Raw genomic sequence first — 18,460 nt, 5'->3', positions numbered from 1 at the left:
GGCATAACGATGAAGTCTGTCTCGGTGTTGAAGGAGGGTTGCCACCGAGTCTACTAGGATCAGCCAGTTGTCCAGATACCTTACGAGACGGATGCCATTGCTGTGAGCCCAGGATGACACTAGGGCGAACACTCATGAAGACCCAAAGCACAGCACCTTAAACTTCCATTTCTCATTGTCGAGCATGATCCTTAGATACTTCCTTGAAGATGGATGGTCTGCGATCTGAACGTATGTGTCCTGAGATTCAGTATGCATATGAGTTCTCAGCCATAGGAGCACGGGGGTGGATCGAAGTTGTCAGGAGTGTATGCAGATAGCGCATCGCTTGCTGAGGTCCTTGTTTGAACTGGGGAGGCCTTGATGCCTTAGCCGAGGTCTTCAAAATCGTTTTCGAGTCTTTCGTCTCCTTGCGGGACGGGAAATACTCCTCCACTCATGAAGACCCAAAGCACAGCACCTTAAACTTCCATTTCTCGTTGTCGAGCATGATCCTTAGATACTTCCTTGAAGATGGATGGTCTGCGATCTGAACGTATGTGTCCTGAGATTCAGTATGCATATGAGTTCTCAGCCATAGGAGCACGGGGGTGGATCGAAGTTGTCAGGAGTGTATGCAGATAGCGCATCGCTTGCTGAGGTCCTTGTTTGAACTGGGGAGGCCTTGATGCCTTAGCCGAGGTCTTCAAAATCGTTTTCGAGTCTTTCGTCTCCTTGCGGGACGGGAAATACTCCTCCACGAGTGAGGGTTTAGTGTTCCTCCTTCTATCTCTCTCTTGACGAGGGAACTACGTCCGAGTGGGATGGCTTCTTAAGAGACTGAACATAGTCCCGGGGGAACAACCTCAATGGGGGAGAGGCGGAACGATTCTGCAAACAAGATCTCTCTCGGCGACTGAGAACCTCAGCTTAGGCGACGATGTGGAGTATGTACCATTCTCTCTTCTATTTGATCATTATTACTGGTGTCAACTGCACCTGCAAGAGGTCTTTTTGCTCCTCGCTTTCTCTTGAGGTGAGACGATCGTCTTAGAGGAAGGGGGCCATGTTGGGCTGGCCCTGCAGACATATGTCTGGGGTCAGACAGAGGGAGCTGACCTTTCCGAAGGAATCCTCGGAAGGCTGGATGCTGGAGGTCTGGGTGTAGGAGCCTGCAAATATGTAAGATTAGGATCCTTACCTGGTACGATTGACACCGACATGGCTTCTAGCTCAGACTTGGATGAGTGAGGGGCTCTATGTGGAGGGTTGCTGGACCTTCAAAGGTTCCCTCTTGGAAGGGAACGGGACCAGAGGTCAGGCATGCTGGAGATCCTTAGGAGGTAGTTGCTCCCAGTAGATATGAAGACTCCTTCTCAGGTAGGGAGGCTCTGGGACCTGAAACTGTAAAAGCTGGTCTAGCCCTGGGGGAACGAGTTTCCCAAAAGCGTGAAGGCTCAGGACTATACCTGCTGAAAGGCGCAAGGATTAAAAGGAGAGTGACAATCTAGCTCTGACGATCGGCGCTTGCAGGCCGGAAGGCGACTAGGCGAAGCAGAGGATCTAGGTGAACAACGAGAAGCTGGCAAACGATGAGTTGGCAAACGGAGAGATCTGTGATAAGCCTGAGTGTGAACTCCTGTGAACTGGTGAGTGACTGGCGAATGCCGCAAGGTTGTCAAATGGCAAGTCAATGGAGAGTCCAGAGAAGCAGGCGAGTGGCGAGTATGCTCTGGCTGAATGCGAGACTGCTGATGATGAGAGACAATGTGAGGAGTGATAGTCAGGACGAGTGCAATCTTCAGCAGACGAAGTCAAGGGGCGGGACCCTTAGGAGGTCAAGGTAGAAGACACACTCGGATCATGCTGTACTACACTGGACGGTAAAAAGGGGTCCACTTCAGAGGAAGTCGATATATGCTTTCTCTCGGCACCAAATTGAAGGAATTCCAGCAACGCCTCTTTCGACGGGGGACTGGTCATATCCAACAACTGCCAAACCTGTAATACATCAGAGAAAGAGAAGGCTCCGCTTGAAGGGAGGGCAGAATTGCTTCCCTAAGGTACTGTCCCTCAAACTTCAAGGATGACCTGGTGTTAGCCTCTCTACGCTTCTACTTGATTGTTCCCGGAGGAGATGGATTGAGCAGGAGCTTCAGGAAGAGATCGGGGGATCAAAAAAAAGTCTGAGGTTTCTTCAATGTCGAGGAAGACCCCAAGGGTAAAGAATCTCTCTTGGACATCTTGTGCTGGTGCCCAAACCTCTTCCACAGGGAGGCAGACCAATCCTAGTATTAAGGCCAGGTGTTGTCCTGATCACAATGCCGCCCTCAGCAGGCCGGACACAATGAATGCTGGTCCATATCAACAAATGACACGACAGTCCAGCAGGAGTGGCCCTCAGGTCCTGGACAAGTCTGTATGAGGACGATCAAAGAGAAAACACAAACACACTGAAAAGTAAAATCTTAAAAAGCAATTAAGACAACAATGGCAGGACAAATAAGGAGTAGGAGAGCGAAGTCTGTTCTCTACCGAGTAAAAGCAAAAGTGGTTACTCTGCCCAGGTATTGAGTGAGCATGGTAGCAGAATAACACCCATCCTCCCCTAACTAGCGGGTGGGTGGTTAACCCTCGCTAAAAGTCTTATATCTCGTCTTTCAGCTTCCCCATAAGTAATATCTCCTATAAATAACGTGGTTTGTATTAGTGACGGAATAAATATCATTTACATACCTGCTTCATTTTATCATCACCATCCAGATACATTTGCTTCATTAAATCCATCATGCCATTACTTGGGTCCTCTGACTTTGGCTTACGTGATTCAATTAACTGAACCTCTTCAGCCGTTACTGCTTCCCATTTCTTTGCTTCATCTTTTGCAAGAAACACTACCACCATATCTGAAATAATTAACAATGTGTTATCTGTAAATATACAAATTAAAGGAAGTATGAAGGATAAAGACAAAAAAAAACTATTGAACATCTACATAATGTGCTATCCACAGCCAGGATGCACAGTAGGCCTGGACTGTAGATCAGGTCACAGGTTAAGATATTGATTAATAATGTCTTTAATTCTTTAATCATTTGCAATACTACTACTACTTTAACCAAATCTATGGAACTACCAAGCATAGTATAATTTTAACAATAATAATCTCCATCAAGAGAAATAGTAAAATTAGGGATAATTAATTATGTAACTCCTGTACATACAAATCTTTCCTTATACATAATGATACATAAATATAAGCATCTGAGCCCTGTCATCACTCAAATTTCCTTCTTTATTCTCCTTTTCTTTTTAATTTTAACTGAAATTCACTCACTGCAGCAAATTATCCTATCCTTTTGGAAGTGAATACGTGAAAAATTCCTGGCTCATTTTCACACGTGGAAACATTTAATCAGGATTGATCACTGAATATGCTCAGGAAATACAAAGGGACTATGCATACAGTGTTCCTTGTCTCTTCATTTCATGTTAACCTTTTATCTTATTACATGGGGTTGAGAAACAAACTAATTTGATGAAGCAAAACTGGCAGTGGCAGATTTTAGGCTGAAACCAATTGAGAAAAAGAAAAGCCCAAGCCAGAAAAAGGGGGATAAAAACTTGGAAACTGAATGGGGAGAAGGCAAAGAGTTAAAAAATAAAGTGGAATGAGCCATGGAAGAGAGAGATGTAAACAGAATGTCAGAATTGCCTGAAATTTTGGATGTGGCTCCTCAACATCCAGATCTCAGTATTGATAATGTTTCTTTAAATTTGTGACTCTTAAAATTTTAGGTGTGATTCTCGACAGCAAATTTACTTTTGAAAACACATTAGGTCTGTGTCTTCTTCAATTGCACAAAAAATTGGCTTATTGAGAGTCTTTTAAGCTTTTCGGTGATCAATCTATTCTGAAGAAGTGTCTTAATTCTTCCATTCTACCTTGTTTTGAGTATTGTTCTCCTGTCTGGTGTTCAGCTGCTGATTCTCATCTTAATTTGTTGGACAGAAAATTACGGTCTATTAAATTTATTATTCCTGATCTAGATATTAATCTTTGGCACCGTCGTTCAATTAGTTCATTATGCATGTTGCATAAGATTTTTCATAACTCTGACCATCCTTTACATTCAGATCTCCCTGGACAATTCTATCCTGTTCGTAATACTAGGCAGGCAGTTAATTTTAATAGCCAGGCCTTCTCCATCATGAGGCTCAATACTACACAGTATTCTAGAAGTTTTATTCCAGCTGTTACCAAGTTGTGGAATGATCTTCCTAATCGGGTTGTTGAATCGGTAGAACTTCAAAAATTCAAAGTTGGAGCAAAAGTTTTTATGTTGACCAGGCTGACACGAGTCTTTTTATAGTTTATATATGACATCTGTTTTTGACGTTAATAGTTTATATAGGACATATCTGTTTTGACTTTACTGTTTTAGAATGATTTATTGTTAACTTGTTCTCATCATTTATTTATTTCCTTTCCTCACAGGGCTATTTTTTCCTGTTGGAGCCCTTGGGCTTATAGCATCTTGCTTTTCCAACTAGGGTTGTAGCTTGGCTAGTAGTAATAATAATAATAATAATAATAATAATAATAATAATAATGTTATAAAAGAGATTGTGGTACCAACAGCAGCAGAGTTGTGTCAAAGGACATGTGGTAAGCAGCAACAGGAAAAAGAAACATGGTGGTGGAATCAATAGGTTTAAACATTGGTGAAAAAAAAAAAAAAAAAAAAAAAAAAAAAAAAAAAAAAAAAAAAAAAGAGGGTGAAAAGAAAATAACTATTTTACAACTACTAAATACTGTGCACGAGTGTGAAAAACAGGAAAATGTTCTTCCCGTAAATGGACCAACAGCCAACATCAAAGAATGAAGTTGGGAATGCTATAAAGAAAGGCTTGTGGTCTATTTGAAATGTTCCTGGCTGGCGTTCTGCTAGATGGGAGATCAAGTCCCACTTAAACTCGAAAGTTTCTTGTAGTGTCTGAAATCTCATCATCATTGTGAGCTAAGGATCAGGAGTTTGAGGGAGCCTGTAGGTCTACCTGCTGAGCCATCAGCAGCCATTACCTGGCCCACCCTGGTCCTAGATTGAGTGGAGAGGGAGCTTGGGTGCTGATCATATGGATATATGGTCAGTCTCTAGGGTATTGTCCAGCTAGGGCATTGTCTCTGTCCCTTGCTTTCATCGTTCATGAGCAACCTTTAACCCTTTAAAGAAAAAGTAAATAAAGCTGCACTAAAGTCCAAGGTAACAATGGAGATGGTTAAGGAATTAGGGACAAGGTCTGGGATGTACAAGAAATGCCGGTTGACTGGGAAGATGGTTGGGTGATTAAATTATATAAACAAAAAGATGTGTTAAACTGTTGGAAATTCAAGGGAATAAAGCATTTTGAGCCAATATTCAAAATACAAGAATAGAAGGAAGGATGAGAGAATCGATAGCTATATATGAGCAGCAGTTTGGGTTTATGAAAGGAAAGAACACAATGGATGCTATTTTCATAGTAAGACAAGTCCAAGAGATGTATCTATCTATAAGCAAACATGACAAATTCGTAGATAATTTGTATTTTTCTTAACTATACAAACCTTAGCTATTTAATAGGGGTATTACTTTTGGCGTAGCTGAAATGACGAGCCATTAGAATTTTAACGAGGGTTTACTACCCCACCGCTAGTTAACGGGGGGTAGGGGAGGGTAGCTTGCTAGGCAACCCCCCCCCCCTCACACACACCTGGGCTTGAGCTCACTTTACTTGGAGGTAGGACTTCAAGGGGGATAGGGCTGGCGGGCAAGTTTGATTAAATAGCTAAGGTTTGTATACAGTAGTTAGGAAAAATACAAATTACTGTATCTACGAATTTGTCATTTGTTCCGTAACTGACATACAAACCACGCTATTTAATAGGGGTGACTCACCCATTAGGAAGGGAGGACGTACCAGCCAGTACTGGCTGTTGGCTTTGCCTGGGGCTCGTTATTTGAGTGTGTCAGCACTCAAAAATACGGAGTCCCTGCACCTCGCTAGAACCTTGCTACGCAAGGACTGCGGCCTACGCAAGCTGTGTGTGAAGGTATAATAAAGTGTGACTCGTCCTAGGATGTTGACCTGTAGTCCTTTAGATGGAAACTTTAGGCTAGGACTCTTCCAATACCACCTCGTCAGGGTATGGGGACGTGACAGTATTAGCTTAGTACTAGGAACACAAGGAAACATGGTTTACCTGCAGTGGTTTGAAGTCAGCTGTGCAGAGAACCCAGGATGCTGCTTTCCCCAAGGGAGGGGAAAATGAAGAAAAGAATAAGGGCCAGACATACCTTTTCATTCATGCAGACTAAGACCGGGTAACAATGCCCTCAACCTTCTGCTACTTGTCAAATAAGGAGCCTGAGGTTTTAAACCAGCTGTTGTGCAGCCACCACAGGGCCGATAGAGAACGTATCGAGCCTCCTGTGGGTCACGTCTTGCAGGTAGTGGGCTGTGAAGGTCGTCTGACGCTTCCACACCCCAGCCTGAAGAACCTGCGTCACTGAGAAATTCTTTTTGAAGGCCAGGGACGTAGCTACACCCCTGACATCATGTGCTCTAGGGCAACGTGACGGAGGAGGGTCTGGATTCAGGGACAGATGAATCACCCTACGAATCCATGCCAAGATGGTGTTCTTGGTGACCCTCCTCTTAGTCCTTCCAGTGTTAACCAACAACGCTTGCACCTGAGGACGGACTGTTGAGATATAGCCTCAAATTCCTTACTGGGCACAGTAGGAGATGGTTTGGGTCATCTGTTACAGAACGGAGACTCGAAATCTGGAAGGAGTTGAACCGAGGGTCCGCCACCCCCGGATTCTGAGTCTTAGCAATAAACTCAGGGACGAATTTGAACGTTACCTCCCCCCATCCCATTGAATGGGCGATGTCATACCAGAGACCATGAAGTTCACTGACTCGCTTGGCCGAAGCCAAAGCTAGCAGGAACACCGTCTTCCAAGTCAGGTGGCGATCTGAAGCCTGGCGTAATGGTTCATAGGGAGGACTCTTAAGAGACCCGAGAACTCGAACCACGTTCCATGGAGGAGGTCTCACTTCCGACTGAGGGCAGGTAAGTTCGTAACTTCGTATGAGTAGGGAAAGTTCCAGCGAAGAAGAAATGTCCATTCCTTTGAGCCTGAAGGCTAGACTTAAGGCTGAGCGATAGCCTTTCACCGCCGAGACTGAAAGGCGCATTTCTTCCCGCAAATATACGAGGAACTCCGCTATTGATGGAATAGTGGCATCGAGTGGAGAGGTACCCCTTCCACGACACCAACCACAGAAGACTTTCCACTTTGCCTGGTAGACAGATGCGGATGATTTTCGCAGATGTCCAGACATCCTGATCGCAACTTGTTGCGAAAATCCTCTCTCAGCGAGGAGATGCTGGATAGTCTCCAGGCGTGAAGTCGTAGCAAAGCTACGACTTCGTGGAAGATGTTGGCATGTGGTTGTCTGAGTAGATCGTGTCGCAGAGGGAGTTCTCTCAGAAGTTCCGTTAGGAGTTGCAGAAGGTCCGAAAACCATTCCACGTGATGCCATAGCGGAGCTATGAGGGTCATTGAAAGATTGACCGATATTCTGGTCTTGTTGAGCACCCTCCTCATCGGACAGAACGGGGAAAGGCGTACACGTCGATGTTGTCCCACCGTTGTTGGAAGGCATCTTGCCAGAGCGCCTTGGGATCCGGGACTGGGGAGCAGTACAGCGGAAGCTTGAACTTCAGAGCTGTTGCTAACAGATCCACAGTCGGGGAACCCCGCAAAGTCAGGACTTTGTTGGGTACTAGATGATCCAAAGACCACTCGGTACTCACTATCAGAGACGCTCTGCACAGATTGTCGGCGAGCACATTCCTCTTGCCTGGAATGAAACGTGCCGATAGTGGAATCGAGTGGACTTCAGTCCATCTCAGTATCTCTACTGCTAGATGGGAATAGCTGCTTTGAAAAGGTATCTCCTTGCTTGTTGATGTAGGCCACTACTGTGGTGTTGTCACTCATCACCACCACAGAGTGACCCGCCAGGTACTGTTGGAACTGTTGAAGGGCCAAGAAAATGGCCTTCATCTCTAGAAGATTTATATGGAGGCACTTTTCTGATTCTGACCACAGGCCTGAGGTCCTGTGATGCAGAAAGTGGCCCCCCCTTTCTTTGAGGCGTCCGAAAACAGCATCAAATCCGAGGGGGGAGGACAAGAAGATCCACTCCTCTTCGTAGGTTCTCGTCTGTCACCCACCACTGGAGGTCCATCCATTCCGCAGGTTCCATAGGGATCACGACGTCCGGGGAATCGTAATCTTGATTCCACCGGGACTTGAGTCGCCACTGTAGGGATCTCATCCTGAGGCGACCGTTGGGAACTAGACGAGCCAAAGATGAGAGGTGACCGAGGAGACGTAACCATGATTGGGCTGGAAGCTCTTCTCGTCTGAGAAAAGGGCTTGCGACCTTCCTCAGCCTTGCTATCCTGTCGTCTGATGGGAAGGCTTTGTGGAGATTGGTGTCTATAATCATGCCAAGTTATACCAGTCTTTGAGTGGGAAGCAGAGAGGACTTCTCGAGATTTACCATGATCCCCAGATCCTGGCAAAGTCCCAGAAGTTTGTCTCGGTGTTGAAGAAGGGATGACGCAGAGTCTGCTAGGATCAGCCAGTCGTCCAGATAACGGAGGAGATGGATGCCGATCCTGTGTACCCACGACGATATTAGGGTGAACACTCCGGTGAAAACCTGTGGTGCTGTGTAGAGACCGAAACACAGCACCTTGAAATGGTACTCCTTGTTGTCTAGACTGAATATTAAGTACTTCCTTGAAGACGGATGGACTGGGATCTGGAAGTACACGTCCTTCAGATCCAGTGTACACATGAAGTCTTGTGGTCTCACTGCAAGTCTGACCGTGTCTGCGGTCTCCATGCTGAATGGAGTTTGTTTGACAAACTTGTTCTGAGCCGAGAGGTCGATGACTAGTCTCCAGCCTCCAGACGCCTTCTTTGCAAGAAAGAGTCGACTGAAGAAGCCTGGGGATCCGTCGAGGACCTCTTGGAGAGCTCCCTTCTTCAACATGATCTGGACTTCTGCCTGAAGGGCTAGCCCCCTTGCTGATCCCATGGCAAGGGAGCTCAATGACACTGGATTCGTCGTCAGGGGAGAGAGATGTTGTGAACGGGACGCAATATCCCCGACTGATTATGGAAATCGTCCAGGAATCGGCCCCGAGTTGCTGCCACCTGTCTGCGCAACTTTGTAGGCATCCCCCCACTGGTGGACATGCAGGGGGACTGCCAATCCTAGCGTTTGCAGCCTCGGCTGCTCCCTCTAGGATTTTTCCCTCCCCTGGAGAATCTTTTGCCTTTCCTGTCCTTGACAGGAAAGGGATTAGACACCATTGTCTTCGCTGCCCTTGTTGGTTTCGTGGTCTTGGTAGGACGGGACTGCTGGGGCGCTGGAGACTTATAGGGCTTGGATGTCAAAGCCCTATGTAGGAGGGAGTCTTGGTGGAACTTCCTCTACCTCTCAGCAGCATGTTCCACGTCTTTAGGCTCAAACAGATTCGTTCCCTCCACGGAAGAATGTCTGAGCCTGCTTATCGCGGTGCTATGGACCTTCTGATGGAAACTCTCAGCCACCGCATCCCGACGTTTCAGGATGGTGTTCGCCCACAAGTTCGAGACTTGGTGGGCCAGAAACTCGATCGTGCGAGTGCCCGAGAGGAGGAAGGTCTCCATAGCTTTCCTGGTACGTTCTTTGGAGAAATCCTCCGAACGTATCAGGATACCTAAGGTCCCTAACCAGATATCCAGCCACGAAGTGGCTTGCATAGCACACTTTGCAACCTTCTCCTGATTAAGGATCTCAGTCGCAGAGAATGAGACCTGCCGGTTGGAGAGTCTCTCAAGAGGGACTCTCCTGGTAAGCTCTTCCAAAGAATGGTGAAGAGGAAGAGTTAACAAGGCTCCTCTAAAATCTTGAAGTACCTCCTCTGCTGTACGCGAGCAGGTGAGCGCTGGCGCGCTATCTCAAGAACAGCCTTGTGTTTAGCTCGTTGGCGCGCATGTTCAACATGGCGCGTAAGGGACGTGTGCACGCGATGGCGTGTACGCCCTTGTTGCCCCGAAGGGACCGGTGCCTGACTATGAAAGACAGGTTTTGTCAGCGCGTAAAGCGCATCAGCTGTCAGGAACGGCGACGGCAGGTCAGCAGGTCTGTCGGGTGGAAAGTCGACGTGCCCTTGCGACGTATACGCTCTCTGGGGGCCGTTGGATCAGCAAGCTGACCTTCAGCAGTCCTCCGAAGAGGAGTCTCTGTGAGTGAACTCCCCCGAGGGGAAGAATCACCGGCAGGAGAGACTGTTGGACTTAGTTTCTCCCTTGTAGGTTGAACAGGAACGGGAGAAACTAAGCCTTCAGCTACTGCGGGATGAGAAAAGGCAGAGGTATTAGGAGATACCGCATTGGATACCTCTGACACCACAACGTCGACAATAGACTGAGGATCAACCTTTGCCAAAGTCGGTGATTGCTTGACAGCGGCACCCAATCGGATGATGTCAAGAAGTGCTTCCTTGGAGGGCGAACCCTCGAGCCCCAAGGAAGACCAAAGCTGAAATAAATTAGTTAAATTTAAATCCTCCCCCGGGGGGGAGAGGTGGAGCTGCCTCGCTAGAGGAGGCAACACCATCTCTCGAACCTCGAGTTCGGGAAACAGAACCACGGTCTACGCTACCACTCGACGGTCTCTCGAAAGAGACCGATCGAGCGGGAGCTTCGGAGGTGGTTTGGGCAACGGAAGAGGAGTCCTTGGGATTTTCTCCTTTCAAAGAAAACTTTGAAGGAGAAATATCCCACCAGGACTTCTTCTTACGTCACCGAGAAAACCTCTCCCACTGGGAGGTAGACCACTCCCTACACTCACCATACTTATTACCACTATCACACCGTTGGCCTCTACAGTAAGGGCAAAGGGTGTGAGGGTCTGTCTCGACCGCCGACATGAATGTTCCACAGGTGTGCATATTTGCAGAGGCCAACTTCACATTCAAACCTGTTAAAGAAAAAGCAAAAAAACATTAATGGCTGCCAAGAGAGCGGCGAGGGTGAGAGTGGACACGTCCGACTACCACCTGAGCCGAGAGCAAAAGTGAGCTCAAGCACAGGTGTGTGTTTGGGAGGGGGTGTTAGCAAGCTACCCTCCCCTACCCCCCACTAACTAGCGGTGGGGTAGTAAACCCTTGTTAAAATTCTAATGGCTCGTCATTTCAGCTAAGCCGAAAGTATTACCCCTATTAAATAGCGTGGTTTGTGAGTCAGTTACGGAACAAATGAAAGTTTACACATATTTTGTGGTTCTTGAAAAGGTATATGACAGGGTAGAAGGTTAATCTATTGGTGTTTAAGAAAGAGAAGAGTACCAGAGAAGTTGGTAAGGTTAGTGAGAATGATGTATGAGGGAGCAAGAACAACTGTAAAGACAAAATATGGGGAGACAGAGGCATTCCCTGTAGAGCTTGGTGGTCTTCATCATGGATAAAACAAAGACTAAGGGAGAGCCAGGAGCAATTCCAATTTGTAAAGAGATTTGGAAAAAGCCATAAGTTCTCCTGACCTAAGCAACGCAGCGTACTCAAATCCCGAGACATATCCAGTAAACATGTACTCCAATATAACCACCACTAGAAAGTTTCATTGGATTTTGAACAAGACTGTACAAGGTCAACCCCCACCTAAAATGTAAATTCCATGATGTCTTGCCTACTCCGGCATCTTTAGCTGAGAGCGGCACAACTTGAATGTGGTAGCTAAACAACATAAAAGCAATAAACAACAAGAGCAATCAGAGATTTCTGACCACCGCCAAAGGTTAATGGCGTCGTCCATTACCTTAGATCTATGTGGTGGCAATTTCGTCAAATATAATGTCAATTTGTTTTTCCGTTATCTGGTAAATAATGCCAATTCAGACCCACAGCATATTTTTTTTTCACGGTACAGATAGTGCTCGACTTACGACCTATGCGACTTATGACGGTTCGACTTTACGATTTTTTCAGGGTGATGACGTCAGCGAGGTCTATCAGAAATAGGACGAATATTTCCTGAAAATAATCTACAGTATTTTCTTGTATAAAAATAAACTGATTCATCTTGGTAAATTATTATTTTCTTTTATTGTTAATATACAGTACAGTATCTATTTTCAGTAAAAAATACATTAATAAAAGTTTTAATATATGTCGAGTTCATATTATATATGTCTGGTGACGTCATATCACCGGCGGAAAGCGACCGGACAATATGGTGATTTCCTTCCAATAGGCTAACGAATAGTATTAGTATTCCCATTATCGGAATATTAAGTAACGATACAAACTATTTTGTGGGTCTGTATCGGTTGCCATGTGTACTGCGTAGCGTAAAATTGACTGTATGCTAGTTTTATTTAATCTCTGATAATAGATCGGTATTTATCTAAAGAAAGTATACTAATAAGACAAATATTTTCTTGAAAATAATATATTTCCTTTTACATTATAAAAATGAAATACTTTTGCTTGGTAAGTTAGTATTTTCTTTTCATTTCTTGCAAGAAAAAAAGAAAATGAAATTGCATATTTTGCAAGTCATTCTTCGTAGAGTTTACGTCACGTGTCTTGTGACGTCATGTACTTGGCGGAAGTGCTTTGACAAACCGAATGATTTCCTTTCATTGTGTTACCGAGTAATCTCACTACAGCATTCCCATCATCGAAACACCGAGTAACGAAATCAAGTGTTTTAATGGTCTGTATCATTAGTTATGAGATTAGTACAATTTACCATATATTTCAAAAAAAAAAAAAGTCTGATGATATCATATTTCTGGCGGAAGGCGAGAGGCGAATCAAGTGATTTCCTTCCGATGCGTTACTATTCCCATAATCGAAACATCGAATAAAAATATATAAGAATTTTTTAATAATTTTCAAAGAAATGTGGAGATTTAACTGAATTAAAAATCAAAATAAGGAGAGAGAGAGAGAGAGAGAGAGAGAGAGAGAGAGAGAGAGAGAGAGAGAGAGAGAGAGAGAGAGAGAGAAAGTATTTCTTTTATAACTAATAATAGTGTCTATAAACGAACTGTATGGAAAATGTGATACCCTATAACATATTGTCACTGTTGTAATATTCATTATGAAGAGATTTCGAATGTCAAGAAAATTATATAAATAAGTGTTATTCAAACTATATGTGCGCATAATCGTAATACGGCAGCGTGACCTTGAGATCAGCTGATGCCATCCAAAAATAAATCAAAAGTATTTGTTGATTATTGATATGATCAAGAAATTGAAAAATAAAATATAAACGTGCTTTAATAAACCACAATTGAACACAATAATGTCTAATGAAATATGAAGGCTTAATATTGAACAAAAAATTTAATACTGTATAAAGCACAGAGAAAGAGCTACAGCGATTTTGCATGATACCTAATAAGACGAACTGTATGGAAACTGATTTCCTGTAACATATTGGTGCTGATGTAATATTCATCATGAAGATATTTCTAATATATAAAGAAATTATAAGAAAAAAAATTGCCATTCGCATGTACGCTATATTTTGATACGGTAGGTAGCGGCACTTTCAGATCAACTTATCATAACCAAAGATAAACAAAATTTCAAGTAATTCTTGACTGGTAAAATGCTTCCAAAATTGAAAAATAGAATATAAAAATGCATTTAGAGCATATGATATCCTTTGAAATAAGAAAATGGAATAATGATAGACAGTAAGATAATATTGATAAAATATGATCGAGATAATTGTCGAATTATAACGCATCATAATAAATCTACAGAAACTTCACTTTTTTAGTTCGACATGTGACAAACTCGACTTACAATGCGTCTCCCGGTCCCAATCTCCATCATAAGTCGGCGACTGCCTGTATATTTGAAATAAAAATCATCATCATCTCCAAAATTTGATGGGATCGTCCATGACCAACGATCTACATGTGGCAAAAATTTCAAAACCCATCATGTAGTTCGATGTACTCCTGTCCACAGACAGAAACCCAGCCAAGTAAATATATGAATAAATAAACTGATTAGATTTTATGACCTCCTTGGCAGGGGTAATAAACGAAATGGAAAAGACTTCTCTAGACCTACAAAAGCACATAAGAGCTTTTTGTTTCCTTCTAGCCTCTTCCTGTACCTGCCTTACTATAAAGATGGCATCCACAGACCCTCTCCCCCTCATGAATCAATACTGCTGTTTCCCAATCTTTACAATCTTACATCTAGTATCCTTTCAAAACCTTTTAAGCCATGCTCTGTTAGTTTAATTCCCTTGTAGTTACCATATTCCATGATATCACCCTTCTGCTTAAATATGGATACCCTTTAGAATCTCCTTTCAGTCTTTAAGCATTATTCCTTCTTCCTACACAACTCTACATAAATCCTGCAATCTTTCTTTCTCTTCTGCAGATACTACCTTGCTCCATTTTTTTGAAATTCTGTAGGACGCAGTGCTTTACCAGTTTTCATCTGACTCAATGCTTGCTTCACTTCTGTATCTCCATCACTGGCCCTTCCACCCTTTGTGCTTCTCCAAGCTCCTCTCTTGTTTTCAGTATTCAATCATTGCCCAAAATATTCTCTTAATCTCCTCTCTATGTCTTCATCGGTATGCAATATATTGCTTTCTATATCCTTGATGACTCCCAGTTGCCCCAAATCCTTTCTTTGACTTTTCCTTAAGTCTGAAATCTTATATATCTCTTTGTTTCTTTCCCTTTTTCCTAGCCTTTCATTTGATTTCTATATCATTCTTTAAAAAGCTATACTTATTTTCCTCCTTGAATGTTTCCCCCCTTCTCTGTACCATTCACCTCTGCACCCTGTGCATGCCTTACTTTCTAACCCTTACATGCCTTAGATTTTCTTTAACCAACTCTTGCACCTCTCTATCCCATCACAACTTTTCTCCTTTCAACACACCATATTTACTGGTTTTTCCCACTATTTCCAGTTTCCCCTAAACATTTCTTACATAATGGCGTCGTCCTTTACCTTAGATCTATGTGGTGGCAATTTTGTCAAAATACTGTCAATTTGTTTTTTCCGTTATCTGGTAAAAAATGCCAATTCAGACTCAGTGCATCTCTAAATTTAATAGGGTTGTCCATGACCTGAGATCTATGAAAATATATAGTTATTTTGACGTAAAAAAAAAAAAAAAAAAAAAAAAAAAAAAAAAAAAAAAAAACATCTCCAAAAGTTAATGGATTCATCTATGGCATAAGATCTATCTGTATTAAAAATTTCAACAAAATTCATAATTTATTTTCACAGTATATTTAAAAGGGGTGAAGAAGAAGAAGAAGAAGAAGAAGAAGAAGAAGAAAAGATCATCTCCAAAATTTGATGGGATCGTCCAAGATCAACAGTCTATAAGTGGCAAAAATTTCAAAACCCATCATGTAGTTCGATGTACTGTCCACAGACAGAAACCCAGCCAAGTAAATATATGAATAAATAAACTCATTAGATTTTATAACCTCCTTGGCAGGGGTAATAAACGAAATAGAAAAGCCTTCTCTAGATCTACAAAAGCTCAGAAGAGCTTTTGGTTTCCTTCAAGCCTCTTTCCCTGTACCTGCCTTACTATAAAGATGGCATCCACAGACCCTCTCCCCCTCATGAATCAATACTGCTGTTTCCCAATCTTTACAATCTTATATCTAGTATCCTTTTAAAACCTTTCAAGCCATGCTCTGTTAGTTTAATTCCCTTGTAGTTACCATATTCCATGACATCACCCTTCTGCTTAAATATGGATACCCTTTAGAATCTCCTTTCAGTCTTTAAGCATTATTCCTTCTTCCCACACAATTCTAAATAAATCCTGCAATCTTTCTTTCTCTTCTGCAGATACTACCTTGCTCCATTTTTTTGAAATTCTGTAGGACGCAGTGCTTTACCAGTTTTCATCTGACTCAATGCTTGCTTCACTTCTGTATCTCCATCACTGGCCCTTCCACCCTTTGTACTTCTCCAAGCTCCTCTCTTGTTTTCAGTATTCAATCATTGCCCAAAATATTCTCTTCATCTCTCAATGTCCTCATCACTATGCAATATATTGCTTTCTATATCCTTGATGACTCCCAATTGCCCCAAATCTTTTCTTTGACTTTTCCCCAAGTTTGAAATGTTATATATCTCCTTTTCTCTTTTCCTTTTTCCTAGCTTTTCATTCAATTTCTATATCATTCTTTAAACAGCTATAGTTACTTTCTTCCTTGAATGTTTCCCCACTTCTCTGTACCATTCCCCTCTGCATCCTGTGCATGCCTTACTTTCTAATCCTTTTAACTGACTCTTGCACCTATCTGTCCCATCACCAATTTTCTCCTTTCAACACACCATATTTACTGTTTTTTCCCACAATTTCCAGTTTCCCCTAAACATTTCTTACATATCCCCCGATATTTTTCAGTTACCCTGTCCAATCTCTCCAGTCATTTCTCAGAATCCTCTTAAGTTGCTCAGCCTTTCCTCCTTCAAGGCCACAACCCTTAATTCGAGACCTACTCTTTGTCTTCTCAGGTTTTTGAACTCTCATTTTAAAATCCATCACTACCAATATGATGTTTAACCCTTTTACCCCAAAAGGACGTACTGGCACGTTTCACAAAAGCCATCCCTTTACCCCCATGGACGTACCGGTACGTCCTTGCAAAAAAATGCTATAAAAAATATTTTCATATTTTTGATAATTTTTTTTAGAAAATTCAGGCATTTTCGAAGAGAATGAGACCAACTTGACCTCTCTATGACAAGGCTGTTAGAGCAATTTAAAAAATATATACTGCAAAATGTGCTTGGAAAAAAATAACCCCCTGGGGGTTAAGGGTTGGAAATTTCCAAATAGCCTGGGGGTAAAAGGGTTAATATATGTTTCCCCAAAATCACTTTACTGCTCATCACACTGCTTTTATCAACTCCTCAAATCAAGATATAGTGAAAAAGTATTCTGCTTCAAAAAGAGATTGCAAGGACAAAAATTGTTTACCCCATTTGGGACCATTTAGAATTTCCATTGTTTTGGGAAAGAGAACTATAGGAATTCAAAGGATTAGCATATTTCTTTCGTGCCTTTTAATGGAAAATATGACTAACTTGAAAGGAATTTTTATTTTTCCTACCTATATTACCCTGAAGTTCTTTACAAGGAGGAACTCAGCGTAGCTGGGTGAACACATACAGCTACGCCTAGTTATTCCTTGTTAAGTACAAGGATTTGTATTTGTGTCGGAACAAACAAGTTTTACAAAATTAAATACACATGAACAAAATGTATGCACTTTTGTTACTAGATAGAAATGAAAAGTCAAGCACTCAAGCAACATCAAGAATTTCCTTTCCCTTTATTTCTATTCACAGATTAGTATTACAGTACATGGAAATTTTCCTAAGCCTAGCCCACACGAAATATAAAATCTGACTATTACATACCTGTCTTAACTTTATGGTAGCAGGCATCTTTCTTTACTAAGAAAGCAAGATTACTAATAGTAAGGTGATGATTTTTTCCATCCAACTCCTGCACCATTAAACTAAAGCTCCTGAAAAATAAAAATAAAAATTATCTAGCAATTGCAACTCTTTTTGTATCAAGACATTGAAAGAATAAGAGTGAAATAAGGATTTTATGGCAAATTTAATTATTTCAATACTCAACCAAGCAACCAATGCCGGTTTCCATTTAACTTTTTTTTTCAGTAAAAAATTTGTTGTACATTTCGAGGAAAATGGAGAGTTACTTGAGGAGGTGGATCAGTTTAAGTACTTGGGGTCTGTTGTTGCAGCAAATGGTGGAGTGGAAGCAGATGTACGTCAGAGTGAATGAAGGATGCAAAGCGTTTGGGGCAGTTAAAGGAGTAGTAAAAAATAGAGGGTTGGGCATGAATGTAAAGAGAGTTCTGTATGAGAAAGTGATAGTACCAACTGTGATGTATGGAGCAGAGTTGTGGGGAATGAAAGTAACAGAGAGAGAGAAATTGAATGGGTTTGAGATGAAGTGTCTAAGGAGTATGGCTGGTGTATCTCGAGTAGATAGGGTTAGGAACGAAGTAGTGAGGGTGAGAACGGGTGTAAGAAATGGGTTAGCAGCTAGAGAAGATATGAATGTGTTGAGGTGGTTTGGCCCTGTTGAGAGAATGGAAAATGGCTGTCTGCTAAAGAAGGTGATGAATGCAAGAGTTGATGGAGGAAGTACAAGAGGAAGGCCGAGGTTTGGGTGGATGGATGGAGTGAAGAAAGCTCTGGGTAATAGGAGGATAGATGTGAGAGAGGCAAGAGAGCGTGCTAGAAATAGGAATGAAAGGCAAGAGATTGTGACGTAGTTCCGGTAGGCCCTGCTGCTTCCTCCGG

At 42.5% G+C, this 18,460-nt stretch overlaps 1 protein-coding gene across 1 annotated transcript in view; it reads right to left on the bottom strand.

The window, feature by feature from the left end:
• Positions 1 to 18,460, bottom strand: part of LOC137642639 (calcyclin-binding protein) — an 84,467-nt gene that overhangs the window by 14,668 nt on the left and 51,339 nt on the right. Inside the window, exons 5-6 of the mRNA XM_068375391.1 lie at positions 17,543 to 17,652; positions 2,716 to 2,885 (exon numbers count right to left, since the gene is read on the bottom strand). Coding sequence (XP_068231492.1) covers positions 2,716 to 2,885; positions 17,543 to 17,652 — 280 coding nt within the window. The remainder of the gene's footprint in view (positions 1 to 2,715; positions 2,886 to 17,542; positions 17,653 to 18,460) is intronic.

This window comes from Palaemon carinicauda, chromosome 6, assembly GCF_036898095.1.
Source record: "Palaemon carinicauda isolate YSFRI2023 chromosome 6, ASM3689809v2, whole genome shotgun sequence".
Lineage (NCBI taxonomy): Eukaryota > Metazoa > Arthropoda > Malacostraca > Decapoda > Palaemonidae > Palaemon > Palaemon carinicauda.
Note: the sequence above shows the minus strand (reverse complement) of the source record. Positions and strands in the feature narration are given on the sequence as shown.